The 14,460-nt window shown below is 37.0% G+C and overlaps 1 protein-coding gene across 1 annotated transcript in view; it reads right to left on the minus strand.

The window, feature by feature from the left end:
• The window catches only part of LOC106093985 (transcription factor SPT20 homolog), a 53,158-nt gene extending 40,207 nt beyond the window's left edge, over positions 1 to 12,951 (minus strand). The window contains exon 1 of the mRNA XM_059367264.1: positions 12,585 to 12,951. Coding sequence (XP_059223247.1) covers positions 12,585 to 12,951 — 367 coding nt within the window. The remainder of the gene's footprint in view (positions 1 to 12,584) is intronic.
• Between the last annotated feature and the right edge of the window lie 1,509 nt (positions 12,952 to 14,460).

Consider the following 14,460-nt stretch of genomic DNA (forward strand, 5'->3'; position numbering starts at 1 on the left):
CTCGATTTAAAGTTTTGGGCCCATAAAAGGCACATTTATTGTCCCATTTCGCAAAATTTGGGACAGTGAGTTGTGTTAGACTCTTCGACATTTTTCTGCAACTTAGCATAAATCGGTCCGGATTTGGATATAGCTTTCATATAGACCGATATCTCGATTTAAAGTCTTAGACCCATAAAAGGCGCATTTATAATCCGATTTCACTGAAATTTAACACATTGTCTTAAGTTAGGCTTTCTGACATCCATGTCGTATGTTTCAGATTGTTTTAGCCCACCCCCTAGAGGCCTTTCTACGCAATGATGGCAGCTATATGCAAGTGAAGTCCGATATAGACCACACTCGGTACAGTTGGCGAGCGGCCTTGTACAACTCGATGTCAAAATTCAACGAAATCGGGAAATAAATAGGCATTTTGTAAGGGTAAGACGTTTAATTTGAAGATCGGTAAATATGGCAGCTATTCCAAAAATAGTTCCATCTGGAGCATACTCGCAACAGATGTCAAGTTTCAGCAAATTCGAGTTATGAATGCGGTTTTTGTGGGCATAAGACTTTAAATCAGAAGATCGGTTTATATGGGTCTATATTAATACATTGTCCGATATAGCCCATATTCGAACTTAACCCGTCTTTGGAAAAAACAAAAGTGAGGTGTGTCCAGAGGGATCTGGAACTAAGTCGAATGAATATGGCTGGGCAATATATCGTGTGGTCCCAAGTTACAAACGGGACAATCACTCCTTCACTCAACGAAGTTTGTTATTCCAAACTGCAAAATGTTTGCTAAAACAACAGTTTTTGTTTACTGAAAAGAGGAAAGCAGACATGACTGCTGTTTCATATAGTGCTGATGTTTTGGCAACAGTTGGTACTGTCATTTCAGCTAAAAAAAACTAATTTTTTGAACACAACAAATTCCTAGTATATTGAGAAAAAAAAACATCCAGTGCGGCCGTTGGTATGAAGGTGGTGAAAAGTCTCTCGACAATCTTGATGCTTTGCTAACGCCCACACTGTCGCGGCCACTGGTTTTATATGTAGATCATTATGAACCGATTAGGGCCATACTTGGTTTGGCTGTTGAAGACCAAAGTGGAAGCCATTGTGATAAATTTTACCTAAATCGGATAATAATTGCGCCCTCTAGAGGCTCATGAAGTATAATCGGAATATGGGTTTACATGGGTTCTATTGGGTTGCCCAAAAAGTAATTGCGGATTTTTTAAAAGAAAGTAAATGCATTTTTAATAAAACTTAGAATGAACTTTAATCAAATATACTTTTTTACACTTTTTTTCTAAAGCAAGCTAAAAGTAACAACTGATAACTGACAGAAGAAAGAATGCAATTACAGTGTCACAAGCTGTGAAAAAATTTGTCAACGCCGACTATATGAAAAATCCGCAATTACTTTTTGGGCAACCCAATATATCAGATTATGAACCAATTTAGACCATATTTGGCACAGTTGTAAAAAAAACCTTTAATGCAAACACTTCGAACCCTGGCGAGAACACCAGAAAAAAATATTTCAGCGGTGGCTATCCCCTCCTAATGCTGGCAACTTTTGTGAAGTACTAGGCCTGTTAAAACTTCTCCCAAAGAGGTGTCGCACTGCGGCACGCCGTTTGGACTCGGCTATAAAAGAAGTTTGCCCCAGTTCCTTAATGTTCATGGGTAAATTTGCAATTTGCAAGAATAATGGATAAGAATTGCTATGCTAATCCAGTTGTAGGCCGAACCGGACTTGGATGATAAAGACAACAGTAGAAGTCAAAATGTCATGGTAGCCCTATAGAGAAGTAAAATCGAGCGATCGGTTAATATGGGAGATGTCGGGTTATGGACCTATTTGAACCATACTTGGCATGTAAGTTGAAAGTCAAGACTGGCGCCCTCTGGAGCTCAAGAAGTGCAGCCGGGAGATAGATTTATATGGGAGTTATATCAAGTTTTAAGCCAATTCGATCTGTACTTGGCAAGTATGTTGTAGGTCATAAAAAAGTCATTGTGAAATATTTCAGCCAAATTGGATAAAATTTGCTCCCTATAGAGGTTAAAAAAATATAATTTGGAGATCGGTTTATATAAGAGCTATATAAAATTTTAAACTGATGCGGACTGTACTTGACACAACTGTTGAATGTCTTAGAAAACGCCATAGTACAAAATTTCAGCCAAATTGAATTATAATTGTGTCCCCCAGAGGCTCAGAAACCATAATTGAGAGAACGGTTTATATGACAGCTATATCAGGTTATCAACCTATTTAGACTATACTGAGCACGGTTATTGGAAGTCATACCAAAACGATATATATAAAATTGGATAAGAATTGCGCCCTCTAGAGGCTCAAAAAATATAATCGGGAGATCGATGTATATGGCAGCATAGTTTTTAATAGAAGTCATACCTAAACGATATGTACAAAATTTCGACCAAATCAACAGCCTTGCGCCATCTAGAAGCTCAAGAAGTCTGATCGGGAGATCGGTTAATAAGGTGGCTATATCAGGTTTTGAACTGATTTATACCATACCTGACAAAGTTGTTGGAAGTCATAGCACAACGAAATGTGATAAATGTCAACCAAATTAAGAACTGCGCCCTATGGAGGCTCAAGAAGTCAAATCACGAGATCATACTTAACACTATTGTTGAAAATCATACCACTCCCTCTAGAAGCTCAAGAAATAGAGACACAAAAGAAGAAGTAAGAAGTATTTGTACAAATTTGCAAGTGGCTAGCTTTACTTCTTCGAAAGTTAGTGTGCTTTGGACAGAAAGATTGACATAGCTAGATCGTCTTAGAACGACATGACGATCAAGAATGTATACACTTTATGGGGTCTTAGACGAATATTCCGAGTTGTTACAAACGGAATGATGAAATAAGTACACCACCATCCTTTGGTGGAGGCTATAATTAAGGCTTTTAGGGGCTTGAGTAGTCAAATTGGTTTATATGGGGGCTATATCAATTTAATCACCGATTCCCATCATACTTGTCACGGATGTTGAGAATCAGAACAGAAGTCTTTATGTCAAATTTCAGTCAAATCAGGTTGAAAGGTTTCCAAAGTTCAAGAAATCAAATCCGATGACCGGTTCATATGGATGCTATTTCCGTTTTCAGACCGATTCAGATAATACTTAGTACGGATGTTGGTAGTCAGCACAGAAAAAAGGCCAAAATTCAGCAAATCGGAGGCTCAAAAAGTCTTAATTGGGGATCGGTTCATGAAGGGGCTGCATCCAAATCTAGACCGATATAGCAAATTTACAATACCCAACGACCTACATCAATAAGAAGTATCTGTGTAAAATTTCAAGCGGATATCTTCATTCGTTCAGCCGGTATCATGATTTCGACAGACTGACGTCGGACGGATGTACGGACATGGTTAGATTCTCTCAGAATTTCAAGACGGTCGAGAATATACATACTGTAGATCAATATTTCGAAGTGTAATAAAAAAGGAATCACTAGATTTGTATACCCCCTTCCTATGGAGGGGGTATACAAATGAGCATACGAATTCAACGATATCTTCCCTAAAAATCCAATTTCTGGAAATTTCATATGCTAGAATGAATAAAATGAACACTTATAATTCAATGTCCGATCATACCTCTCTAAATTTCGACATACAAAAGAGGATAACCGCTTAATGGCATGATTTTTTCCAGGCAATGGAAAAAAGCTAACAAAACTTTGTAAAAAGTGGACTGCATACAAACGCTCACACACAGACTTTGTTACAACATTTAAACTTATGTGTGTATGCGTTGCCGTTAGACCCATACAAAAGCAGAGTGTTTGCGTATGATTCTGATTGCAAAACAGCAAAAAGTCTTCTACAATGACCGGCTGTGTGACCCATGCGAGTGAACTATGTTTGTAATTGTGTTTATAACGCACTATTGTTGGTTTTATATTATGTATGTATGAGTGTTACTACAAGAATTACTCGCATACACATTGCAATATGCACATACATATCTCAGGAATGTTCATTTCTCGATTCGTTCTTGGGTAGACAGCTCTTTTTGATTTGCGGCATGAGCACAGCTATCTCAAACGACTAACAAACCACCGACCAATGGTCAATGCTAAAGCAACAATCAATGGTATATGAGAAATTTCCCAACACAAAAGCTATATAGGATAATTTTTAATTGAAAAATATGAAAATGCTATAAAGGGACAAATTTCGAATAAAACCAGTAAGGAAGGCCAAAAGTTAGGCGATGCCGACTGTATAATACCCTACACCTACCCTATAAGTACAATGTGGGAGCTAGTTCCAATTCTGAACCAATTTTGATGGACCTCGACGAGCAAATATGTTCAAACTGTAATAACTACGGTTGACAAATGACAACATTATTGCAAATTGCCCAAAATCTGACGAACATATATATAGGAGCTATATCTAATTCAAATACATATATCACAGCTATATCTGAATCTAGGCCGATTTCTATGAAATTCACCAGTAGTATCGAGAGAAAATCCTTCCTGCAAAATTTCGTAAGAATCTGTTTAAAACTGAGCACTTTCTTGCAATATTTCTCAAAATCGGACAAACATATATATGGGAGCTATATCTAAATCTGAACTGATTTCGAGCAAACTTCTCATATACTGTGGCAGTCATCGAGGAAAGCGTTTTGCAAAATTTTGGTAAGATGGGTCAATAAATGCTCTTGCTGTGACTCCAGAAGTTAAAATCGGGCGATATATATATGAGAGCTATATAAATATAAATTTCAACCTATTTCCATAAAAATTCACCAGTAATGCCGAAGGTCAAGAGAAAATCCTTTCTGCCAAATTTTGAGAGAATCGGTTTACAAAATCCATTTAATTGCAATATTACTGCAAATTGGACGAACATGTATATGGAAGCTATATCTAAATCTGAACTGATTTCGAGCAAACTTCTCACATACTGTGACAGTCGTGGAGTAAAGCGTTGTACGAAGTTTTGGGAAGATTGGTCAATAAAAGCGCTTGCAGTGGCTCTAGGAGTGAAAATCGGGCGATGTTCATATATGAGAGCTATATCTAAATCTGAACCGATTTCCATGAAATTCACTAGTAATGTCGAGAGTCATAAAAAATCGTTTCTGCCAAATTTCAAGAGAATCGGTTAACAAATGATTATTTTATTGCATTATTACTGAAAATCGCACGAAAATTTATATGGGAGCTATATCCAAATCTGAACCGATGTTTACCAATTTCAATAGGCTTGGTCTCTACAACGAAAAACATGCCTGCAACCAGTTTTAAGACGATTGGATGAAAACTGCGACTTGTACTTTGTATGAGGTTATGAACCGATTCATATCACACTGTATATAAAAACTATTCTTGATGATTTCGTATTCTTTGTATCAGAAGGTCAGGTTTACCTTCTGATCTCATAAAATCGAAATTTAGTTATATATAGCTGCTTTATAGACCAGACTTAAAGTCTTGAGCCAATAATTTAGTAATTTTTCATCCGATACCAAAAATTGGCTCAGTGAGTACTGGTAGAACCCTACCCATTTCTGTGAAGTGTGGTCCAGATAGAACAATATTTGGATACAGCTGCCCTATAGACTGACCGCCCGATCTCCCGATATAGGAAATTAAGGCCATACAATTTCCCAATTTCGATGAAAACCCTTTCCTGTCAAATATAGCCCAGATCGGACTATATTTGGATGTAGTTGCCATATAGCCTAATCTCCCGGTGTAGGGTATTGAGCCTACGATTTCGATGAAATTTTGTACTTTTTGTTGAATATAGTCCAGATCGGACCATATTTAGATATAGCTGCCATATTTGTCCGATTTCCCGATATAGAGCATTGAGCCAATAAAAGTCGTATTTATTGTTCGCGCCAAATATATTGCATACATTTGCTGCAGAATCAAGATTTTTCCCATGTTATATAAGAAATTGTCAAATCCAAGTAAAATCCGTTTCATCTCTTATAATTTTCAACAATAAAATTAGTTATTGAATTAACTTAAAACGAAATAATATCACTCACCATTGATGTTGATGAATAAATCCAGGGCTTTATATCCACAATCTTTCTGGAAGGAAGATAAAATAGTTTTAACAAATGAATCATAGCTTTATGTAATCATAGATATTTATAGTTGCAAGTTTTTAGTTGTGATCGCAAAATATTTGTAAATGCTTAAGGTTAGGCAGGGCTCACAGAGCGATTTCTTTTTATAGGCAGACGCTTAAAGATCTTTATTGCAGGTCATAACTAGTGTTGCCGGCGGCCACTCAGTGAGCTGGCCTTGAAAATATATATCGGATTCGTGTTCCACTCTAAAAACCCTCTTATTTGAGCCTCTTATTGCAATAGTCAGCAATTGCTTACTATTTGGGTTGTGTTGTGGGGATGGGGTGGGGTGCCCCATAGACACTTTTCCCGAATATTGATATCAGATTCGTGCTTTACTCCCAAAGACCTTTCATTTGAGCCCAATGGTCGTAAATTTGTCCCCTTTAAGGCGGCCCCCCAAATTTGGTTATCACCCATATTCAGATTCTAATTCTACACTCAAATATCTTTTATTTAAGACCCATATTCCCATGGTCAGTAAATAAGTCCTGTTTGGGGGGTGTTTTGGGGAAGGTGGTGGACTTAACACCCTCCCACTTATTTTGCGTTGTTGTTATCTACTTTCAAAATCACGTCATAAAGTGTCATATTACATACAACATTTTGAAAACCTAATGGCCTTTCCTGAGTCAAGATTTGTACACTACTCCCAAAGACCTTTCGTCGCAATCTCATGGCAGCCGGTTTTGTGTACCAGATGGAACCCTTTATCGGCCAGGGGCTAACACCTCAGTGTACGTGTTCGTCCTCTTTTCGTCTTGGGAGAGACACATTCCGGAGTTCCTTCTCCGCACGCTTCTGGTCTGTGTTGGGATTGAAGAGAACCCCGGACACTGGTTCTGTATGGTTTGCCAGAACCGTCTCCATCATCGGTCGGTTTTGGTGAGGTGTAACCGATGTATGGAGTGGGTGCATTTTCAATTTTGCTCTGGCCTTACGTCACTACGGTAGTATAGTTGCACTGAATATGTTGTAAGGTGAAGTGAGAACGTAGATAACAGTGGGTCATAAACGTCGTCGTCGGACAATGTGGTCCTCCGACTTTCCCGTGGAATGGCAACTCCCAAGGCCAATATTGTCGAGCCAATACCGGGAAGTATATTTTTCTTGCAATTGTATTGCAATGGTCTCCGAGGCAAGATCGACGAAACAGTAGATTTTATGAGTCGGAAGAACATATTGGTTGTAGGGATCCAGTAGATAAAGCTGACCAACACCTGCAGCATGCAGCCTACACAGTTGTCACGGATAAAATGTGCTACGTAAAGATCGCATACAGAACGGAGGAGGATAGGGAACTTTGATTAAGTAATATCTGCACCCTCTTTTCAACATAACCTATCTTATGACTTACAACATCAGTGCGAAGTTTTATCCGAATCGGTCAATGTGGTGATGTCAACCCCCTAAGTACCGATATTCCAATAGGACCAATAAGGCAGTAGTACTTCTGGAGACCATTGAATCCTCAATCAATTCTTGATATGATTCCTACAAAATAATTCAATTACAAACTCAGTTAATAATGGTGCATTTTTTGTGGAGTCCACAGTGGTGGGTACCCAAGATTGGGCCCAGCCGAACTAATCACGTTCTTACTTGTTTGTTTTTTCTTAAAAATTCTTCAATTTTAATTTTCATTTTTGAAAATTACAAAAACCTCAAGAAGACTTTACTTTTTGGATTCCCAGACAAAAAATTTGAAAATCGGACCACAAATGAAGATTTGACTGCAAGAATAACTTTTCGAAATGCAGCTCTGGGGCCAACTAGGTCCTTGAAATGTTGCACTTGACACCATAGTTCTAGCCATTCAACATTTCTAATTTTTCTAATTTCTACCTAGGTCCTTGAAATTTTGCGCTTGCTATCATAGCTCTAGCCATTCAAAATTTATAAGAGTTATCTCTATCCCTTCGCAAATGACAGATATTTTACTTGTTTTTTTCGATTCGATCCCACTGTGCGTAGATTCCCAAAAGAGGTTAGTTTGAATCGGCCCCAATACCAGTCTGCATTGTCACAACATGAAGGAGATCCCGGATATTTCGTAAGGACGTCGAAGTATGCCGATGACTGTCTATCGATCTTTACATTCCCCATGTTCCTAAGGACCAAAACAGAATGAACGCACTGAGGAGCGACGCGTTGAAAAATGCAACTCTGCACACAAATGTCAAAAGAGAATAGGACAAAATTTAAACAATTTTTAACTTTGACACCTAACCACACTTCTTCAGGTAAGGCAACACAGAATGATGGTGGATGTCATTCGACAAAATTGATAACTGTTTAACTTTTGAGCGATGCTTTCGGAAATTTATTTGTAGAGTTAAATTTTTCAACACAACGCTCCTCAAGCGCTCATTCTATTTTGGCAGGACCCTTATTTTCCCCCTTGTTTATAACGGCCATCACCAAGCTGTCCTTTTCGAAACTAGCAAAGATTCTTGGACCCATAATGCCATAGCTAACCTAAGTTCTATTAGGGATGTCCAACAACTGACTAGTCTTTTGGATGATACAAATTTAATATCAAATTGGTATTCCACTCCCAAATATTTAAACCATATATCCGCTTCCGGTCCATATATCCTCTTCCGGTCCATTTATCCGCTCGAGGGGCATATTGTTCTGATCAGCATTCCTACTCACTTGAAACCAAATTTCGCTAGCAGATTCGTTTGTTTGTTTGTTTGTTTATTGAGTGTAACACCAGCACAACAAGATTATATCTTATATGTTAATGTGCTGATTCGCAATAGAGTATATAAAATAATGATTATTCTTTTTAAAAGGATATTAACTAATCTTAACATTTTAAATTATAGTAGTAAATATTAAGGACATTTAAAGAAAAATAATTCGTAGTTCATTTAAAAAATTTAAATAGCTCATTTTTGAATGAAGTTGCATTGCTTATGCTCTGTATGTTGGGAGGTAGGTTGTTCCAGAGACGCGTACTATGTACAATGTACTGTCGTTCAGAGGTTTGTGTGGCAAATCGTGGTTGAATGAGTTTTAGGCCACGGTTGGATCTGGCGAATTTCAGATGTTTGTGTAGGTATTCAGGTTCTTTTGTGTAGATTACCTTGTGCAGAAGAAGTAGACATCTGACATTCAGTAAGTTTGAAAAAGTTAAGTTAAATATTTGGTATGTAAATTGTGATATACGAGCTTGTCGACTTTTGTTAAACACATATCTTGCAATATCATTGTAAGCAACATTAAGCTTTCTACTGGTGTCTGCATCACAATTCGCAAATATCTCGCATCCATATAACAGTGTGGGAATTAAATAACTTTTTGCAAGTAACATTCGGATGTGAAAAGGAGTTGACAAGCGAACAGTCCATAAATTTCGCAGCATCCCACGTACTTTGCCAACTGTTGCATTAATGTGATTTGTCCACGTTAGGGTTGAATTAAAAGTCAATCCCAAATTTGTGGCTACTTGTACAAGATTCACTACAGAGTTACCAATTTTCACAACGAGATCATCAGTTATTGTCACATTTCTTTTACTTATCAGAATCAGTTTGGTTTTGGATGGATTTAAACATAATGCATTATTAACAGCCCAACAATGTATTAAGTCTAAATCAATATTTATGTTAGACACACAGGTTTGGATATCTTTCAGTTTGCAGTATGTGTAAAGTTGGACATCGTCAGCATACATTTGGATTTTAGATGTTGCAGGCACATCAGGCAGATCATTTATATACATGGAAAATAAAAGAGGGCCAAGGATAGAACCTTGAGGTACTCCTTTAAGGACATTCAGAGAGTTAGACCAACTATTGTTATAAAAAACAGACTGCGATCTTTGGGTCAAATATGATGATATCAGCTTGCAAGACGTCTCGGAGAAATTAAATAATTTCATAAGTTTTAGGACAAGAATATTATGGTTTACAGTGTCAAAGGCCTTACTGTGATCCAAAAGAAGGAGAAAGGATATCATTCCGTTATCCATACTTTGACGAAGGTTTTCAATTACATCAATCAGAACAGTGGTACAACTTCTTTTCTTTCTAAATCCAGATTGCCAGTTAGATAACAAATTTTCAGATTTCAGAAAATGCTCAATTTGGTTAGCCATTATGCGTTCCAGTGCTTTAGACAGGTATGGTAAAATGGCGATGGGACGGTACTCATTTTTTGATTTGCGAATAGGTACAATTTTTGCATGTTTCCATTCAAGCGGAAAAGTGGATTTAGTTAGAACAGTGTTAAATATATATGTTAAATATGGCAGAATCTTTGGCACAATTATTTTAATAAATCGTGGATTTATTTCATCAGTTCCGATCGCATTAGATTTAATGGACAGAATGCTGTGTAGAACCTCAGTTTCATTTACACAGCGAAAGGAAAAAGGATTTTCAACAGCTACCATGCACATATTTTCATATATATTTTCAGTAGGATAGACAGTGTTTATTGAAACAAAATTCTCATTTAGTTCATTTATGTTCATGTTGGGTTCCAGCTGAGTATTGCGTTTTTCTCCAACGCCAATTTTTCGTATCTCATTCCATTTAGAGCGACTATTAACAGCATTCTGAAATTTATTATGAAAATACAATGTCTTTGCCTCAGTTATACACTTTCCAACAGCTCTTCTAGCATTTTTAAAATGTTCATGTAGTTGTGAGGTTCTAAAACGTTTCCAACGTCTATATGAAAAGTTTCTTTCATCAATCAAAGTTTTTATTCGCTGGTTAAACCAAGGTGGTTGTGAATATTTAATTGTTATTGTTTTCTCTGGTACACATCGATTGTATATTGAACAGATATGATTTTGAACAAATGATATTTGTTCATCCACAGAGTCAAAATGATAAATTGAGTCCCACGGTACTTCATCAGTAAGGTGATTCAGTAAATTGTAGTTTATTTTCTTAAAATCGCGGTAGGTAATTCTGTTGTCTTGATAGGTCATGACGTAGTTATATGTTAGAAACAGTAGGTCATGTTTAGAAAAACCAGGTGCAGCAAGTTGGTCATAAAACAAAACATTTGCAACATTGTTAACAAAAAATATATCCAGAAGGCTGGATGAATGACTCGTAAAATGGGTGGGCACAGAAGTGTTAGTTGGTACTAAGCCCAACAGCTCCATCGAACTGGAAAAATGAGATTCAGACAATATATTGCTATTAAAGTCACCAGCTATAGCTATATTGTTGTAAGAAAACGAGATTGTTTCGATACAAGATAGGAGCAAGTCATATGGTATATTGTTGTGGGGCCTGTAAACACAGCCAATCAGCATCTTCTCATTTGAATAACAGTTTATTTCTAGAAATAGGTATTCAATGCTGTCACCTTGTGATGACATACATTTAACAGTCGCATGTAGTCCAGATTTCAAAAATATAGCAACACCGCCACCATGACTTTGCCTATCGGCTCTAAATATGTTATATCCTGGTAAGGTATATATATTATCGCATATATCCGGGCGAAACCAAGTTTCAGATACACATATGGCATCTATAGCAGAATTCACAAAAGTATCTCGAAATTCATCCATTTTATTGTTCAAACTTTGTGCATTTATATGAACAATTGTAAGCCCAGGCATTTGGTTCTTAAAAATCTTCAGCATCAATTTGAGATTATCTCTGGAACCGCAAGAAGTGTCACTTGACATATGTAATACGCATAAGCAATGCTAACAGTATGAATAGTTGACTTAAGTGCTGAGCTGTATTAAGGAAATTCGATTTAAATAGAGGCAAAACATATATATGATAACATAGAAAAAGGCATAGTAAAGCGAATATATAGTAACATACAATTAAAATTATTATATTAAATTTAATATGACACCAAAATATTTCAGGACTCAATATGAGCAACTGGTCTTTCAGGTGTTTCACGAAAGAGATTGGTAAGTTGCTCTATGTTTTCAACAAGCGTAGGGGAATCAGATCCAGGCCGTCTTACATAAACAAGGCCACGAAGCGAAAAAACAGACTCCAGATGTTTTTGTCGCTTAAGCTTCAGTGCATTTTGAAAAATTTTGTAATTATGGTTTGTCAGGTTCTCATTTATATAGAACGGTTTATTAGAGTCAAAACCTGCATGACTCAATACCAGGTTTGAATTAATTGATTTTCTAAACCTCGCAATATTTTTTAAGACAAAGTTTTTGTCAAATGGCGTTGCTAAATGAACCATAATTACAGAGTCTGAAGAGTTATTCTGGTTACGAACGTTGTCCAGACGGTACATAGCTCTAATCGTTGGGATCGCTATGTTAATTGTGTCACAAATATTTGCAAAAATTTGGTACAGGTTCTCCCCATTTTCGGAAGGTATGCCATTTATTCTCAGATCGCAAGCCACTTGGTTGTTTTCAAATTTTTGCTGATTTGCTTTCAGTAATTGAATTTGATTTTTCATTTCAGTCATTGTATTTTCCATACCATCAATTTTGTCCACGACTGTTGTTACTTTGTCAACCCTTTCATTGAGTTTCACATATTTTTCATTTAATTTTGATATCTCGCACATGATGTCGGCCATACTCTTATCTATGACAGCTAAGAGACGCGACTCAGTTTCAGATAAAAGAGATTTTAAAAGCTCTGTTTGCTTCTCAAATCTCTTATCGATTAACATAAGCATTCGGTGTGGAGAGTCATAATTTGAAAGCCGCGGAGTTTTGTTGACACTTTCCTCACTTATGCTCATCCCCTCTCTCATTCGTTTTGGCGCCAACAACAGAGACTCTCCAGGAGAAATATTGTTGTTGGATGAAGATATTATTTTCACTGATGGCACTTCAGACATGATGAGTTAACTTTAATGTTTCTCAGGGTTAATTGTTGTTGTTGTTGTTTTAGTTCTTCACTTTTTTCTAGTTTAGCACTTTGATATGTGGTTTTGTTTTGTTTTGAATTTGTATTTGAAGCCTGTGTTGTATTCTTTTTTGTAAATAACACGACGGTGATTTGCCAAGCAAACAGTATGAACAAAAATTAAACTTTGTCAGTTAAAAAACACTTTTAAACATTTGAAATAATTTATTTTTGAGGAGCGTTTTAAAAACACGTCTGTACGCAAAGAGAGTTCTCTGCCAAGAATTCAATTATGTTCCAGACAGTCCAAATATAAACTCAGTGGAGTATTTTCGGTTATATGATCCCAAATGTGAATGTGAGTTTCTTCTTTTTCATAAGGGCTTAAACAAGGCAACGTTTTAGCTTTGCAAATTTTATTTAATTTTCTTTGCATGAGCGCAATATCTCATATATGAACAACAAAATAGGTCGGACCTCTTTCGAACTTTGTGGTTATTTTTCCAAACTGTTTTATGTGGTCAAAATTTTCGCATATCCGCTTGATTTACTCACCAACGCACACACGCTCGCATACCCATAACTAAACAAAACAACATGAACACAGCAGCAATACTTTACAGCTCCAACATGATGTGGAGCTGACTGCCTTTGGCTGCCGACGCCATGGCGTTGCTTTGCTTTGGTCAAAACGAAATGTATTTGCCATAATGCTGATGATTATGATCGTCATAATAATGAAGCCTCTATATTTTTCAACCTGATATTGGTGTATTGGCCATTTATAAATGCGGTTGCATTGCAGACACTCTGTCTGCGTATGAGGACCTTCGAAAGCCAATGTGTGTGAGTGTGTGTGTGCGTGTGCTGTGAAAGACCTTAATAACAAAGCCACAGATCCTCAAACTAAAATGCATATTTCAATGGGGCCAGCCAAACTCATTTTTAAAAAGTGGCCAGCTGGGCAGGAACTTTCTAAAATTTCATAGAGCCAGGTTTCCAGCAACCATTCCATGTATGCTTTGTAAAATCTCAAAGGACGACAAAGCCGCTTTGTTTGCTTTGGTCAGTTGGCGTGCCGTTTGTTTTATTTTTAGGATTTTATGTGACTTCTACGAATTTCTGAATGCGATTTTCAAATGGGTAGACCCGATTCAATTCAACATTTTTTCGTGTCGTACATGAGTGTTTGTTTATAACATCATTTAGTTAGGAGTTAATAGTGATTTACGAATAAATTCTCCAGGTGTGAGGAAAAGTAGAAAATCTCCGCTATGATAGGGATAGCAATCATAGAAATAAAGAAAATAGCTGATAATGGTTAAGGGAGAGACACTTAGGTTTTATGTAAGCAAAGCGTAACTAATGGGCTTGGGTACCGGGCCATAGCGGGGTGAAATGGAAAAAAGCGCATACGAATTGGCCATAGCGGCCATAAGACTGTTATTAGTAAACTTGGTGAATGTGAAACCTTTCGGAGCGACGCACATTGGGATAGAAT

This window comes from Stomoxys calcitrans, chromosome 4 (assembly GCF_963082655.1).
Source record: "Stomoxys calcitrans chromosome 4, idStoCalc2.1, whole genome shotgun sequence".
NCBI lineage: Eukaryota > Metazoa > Arthropoda > Insecta > Diptera > Muscidae > Stomoxys > Stomoxys calcitrans.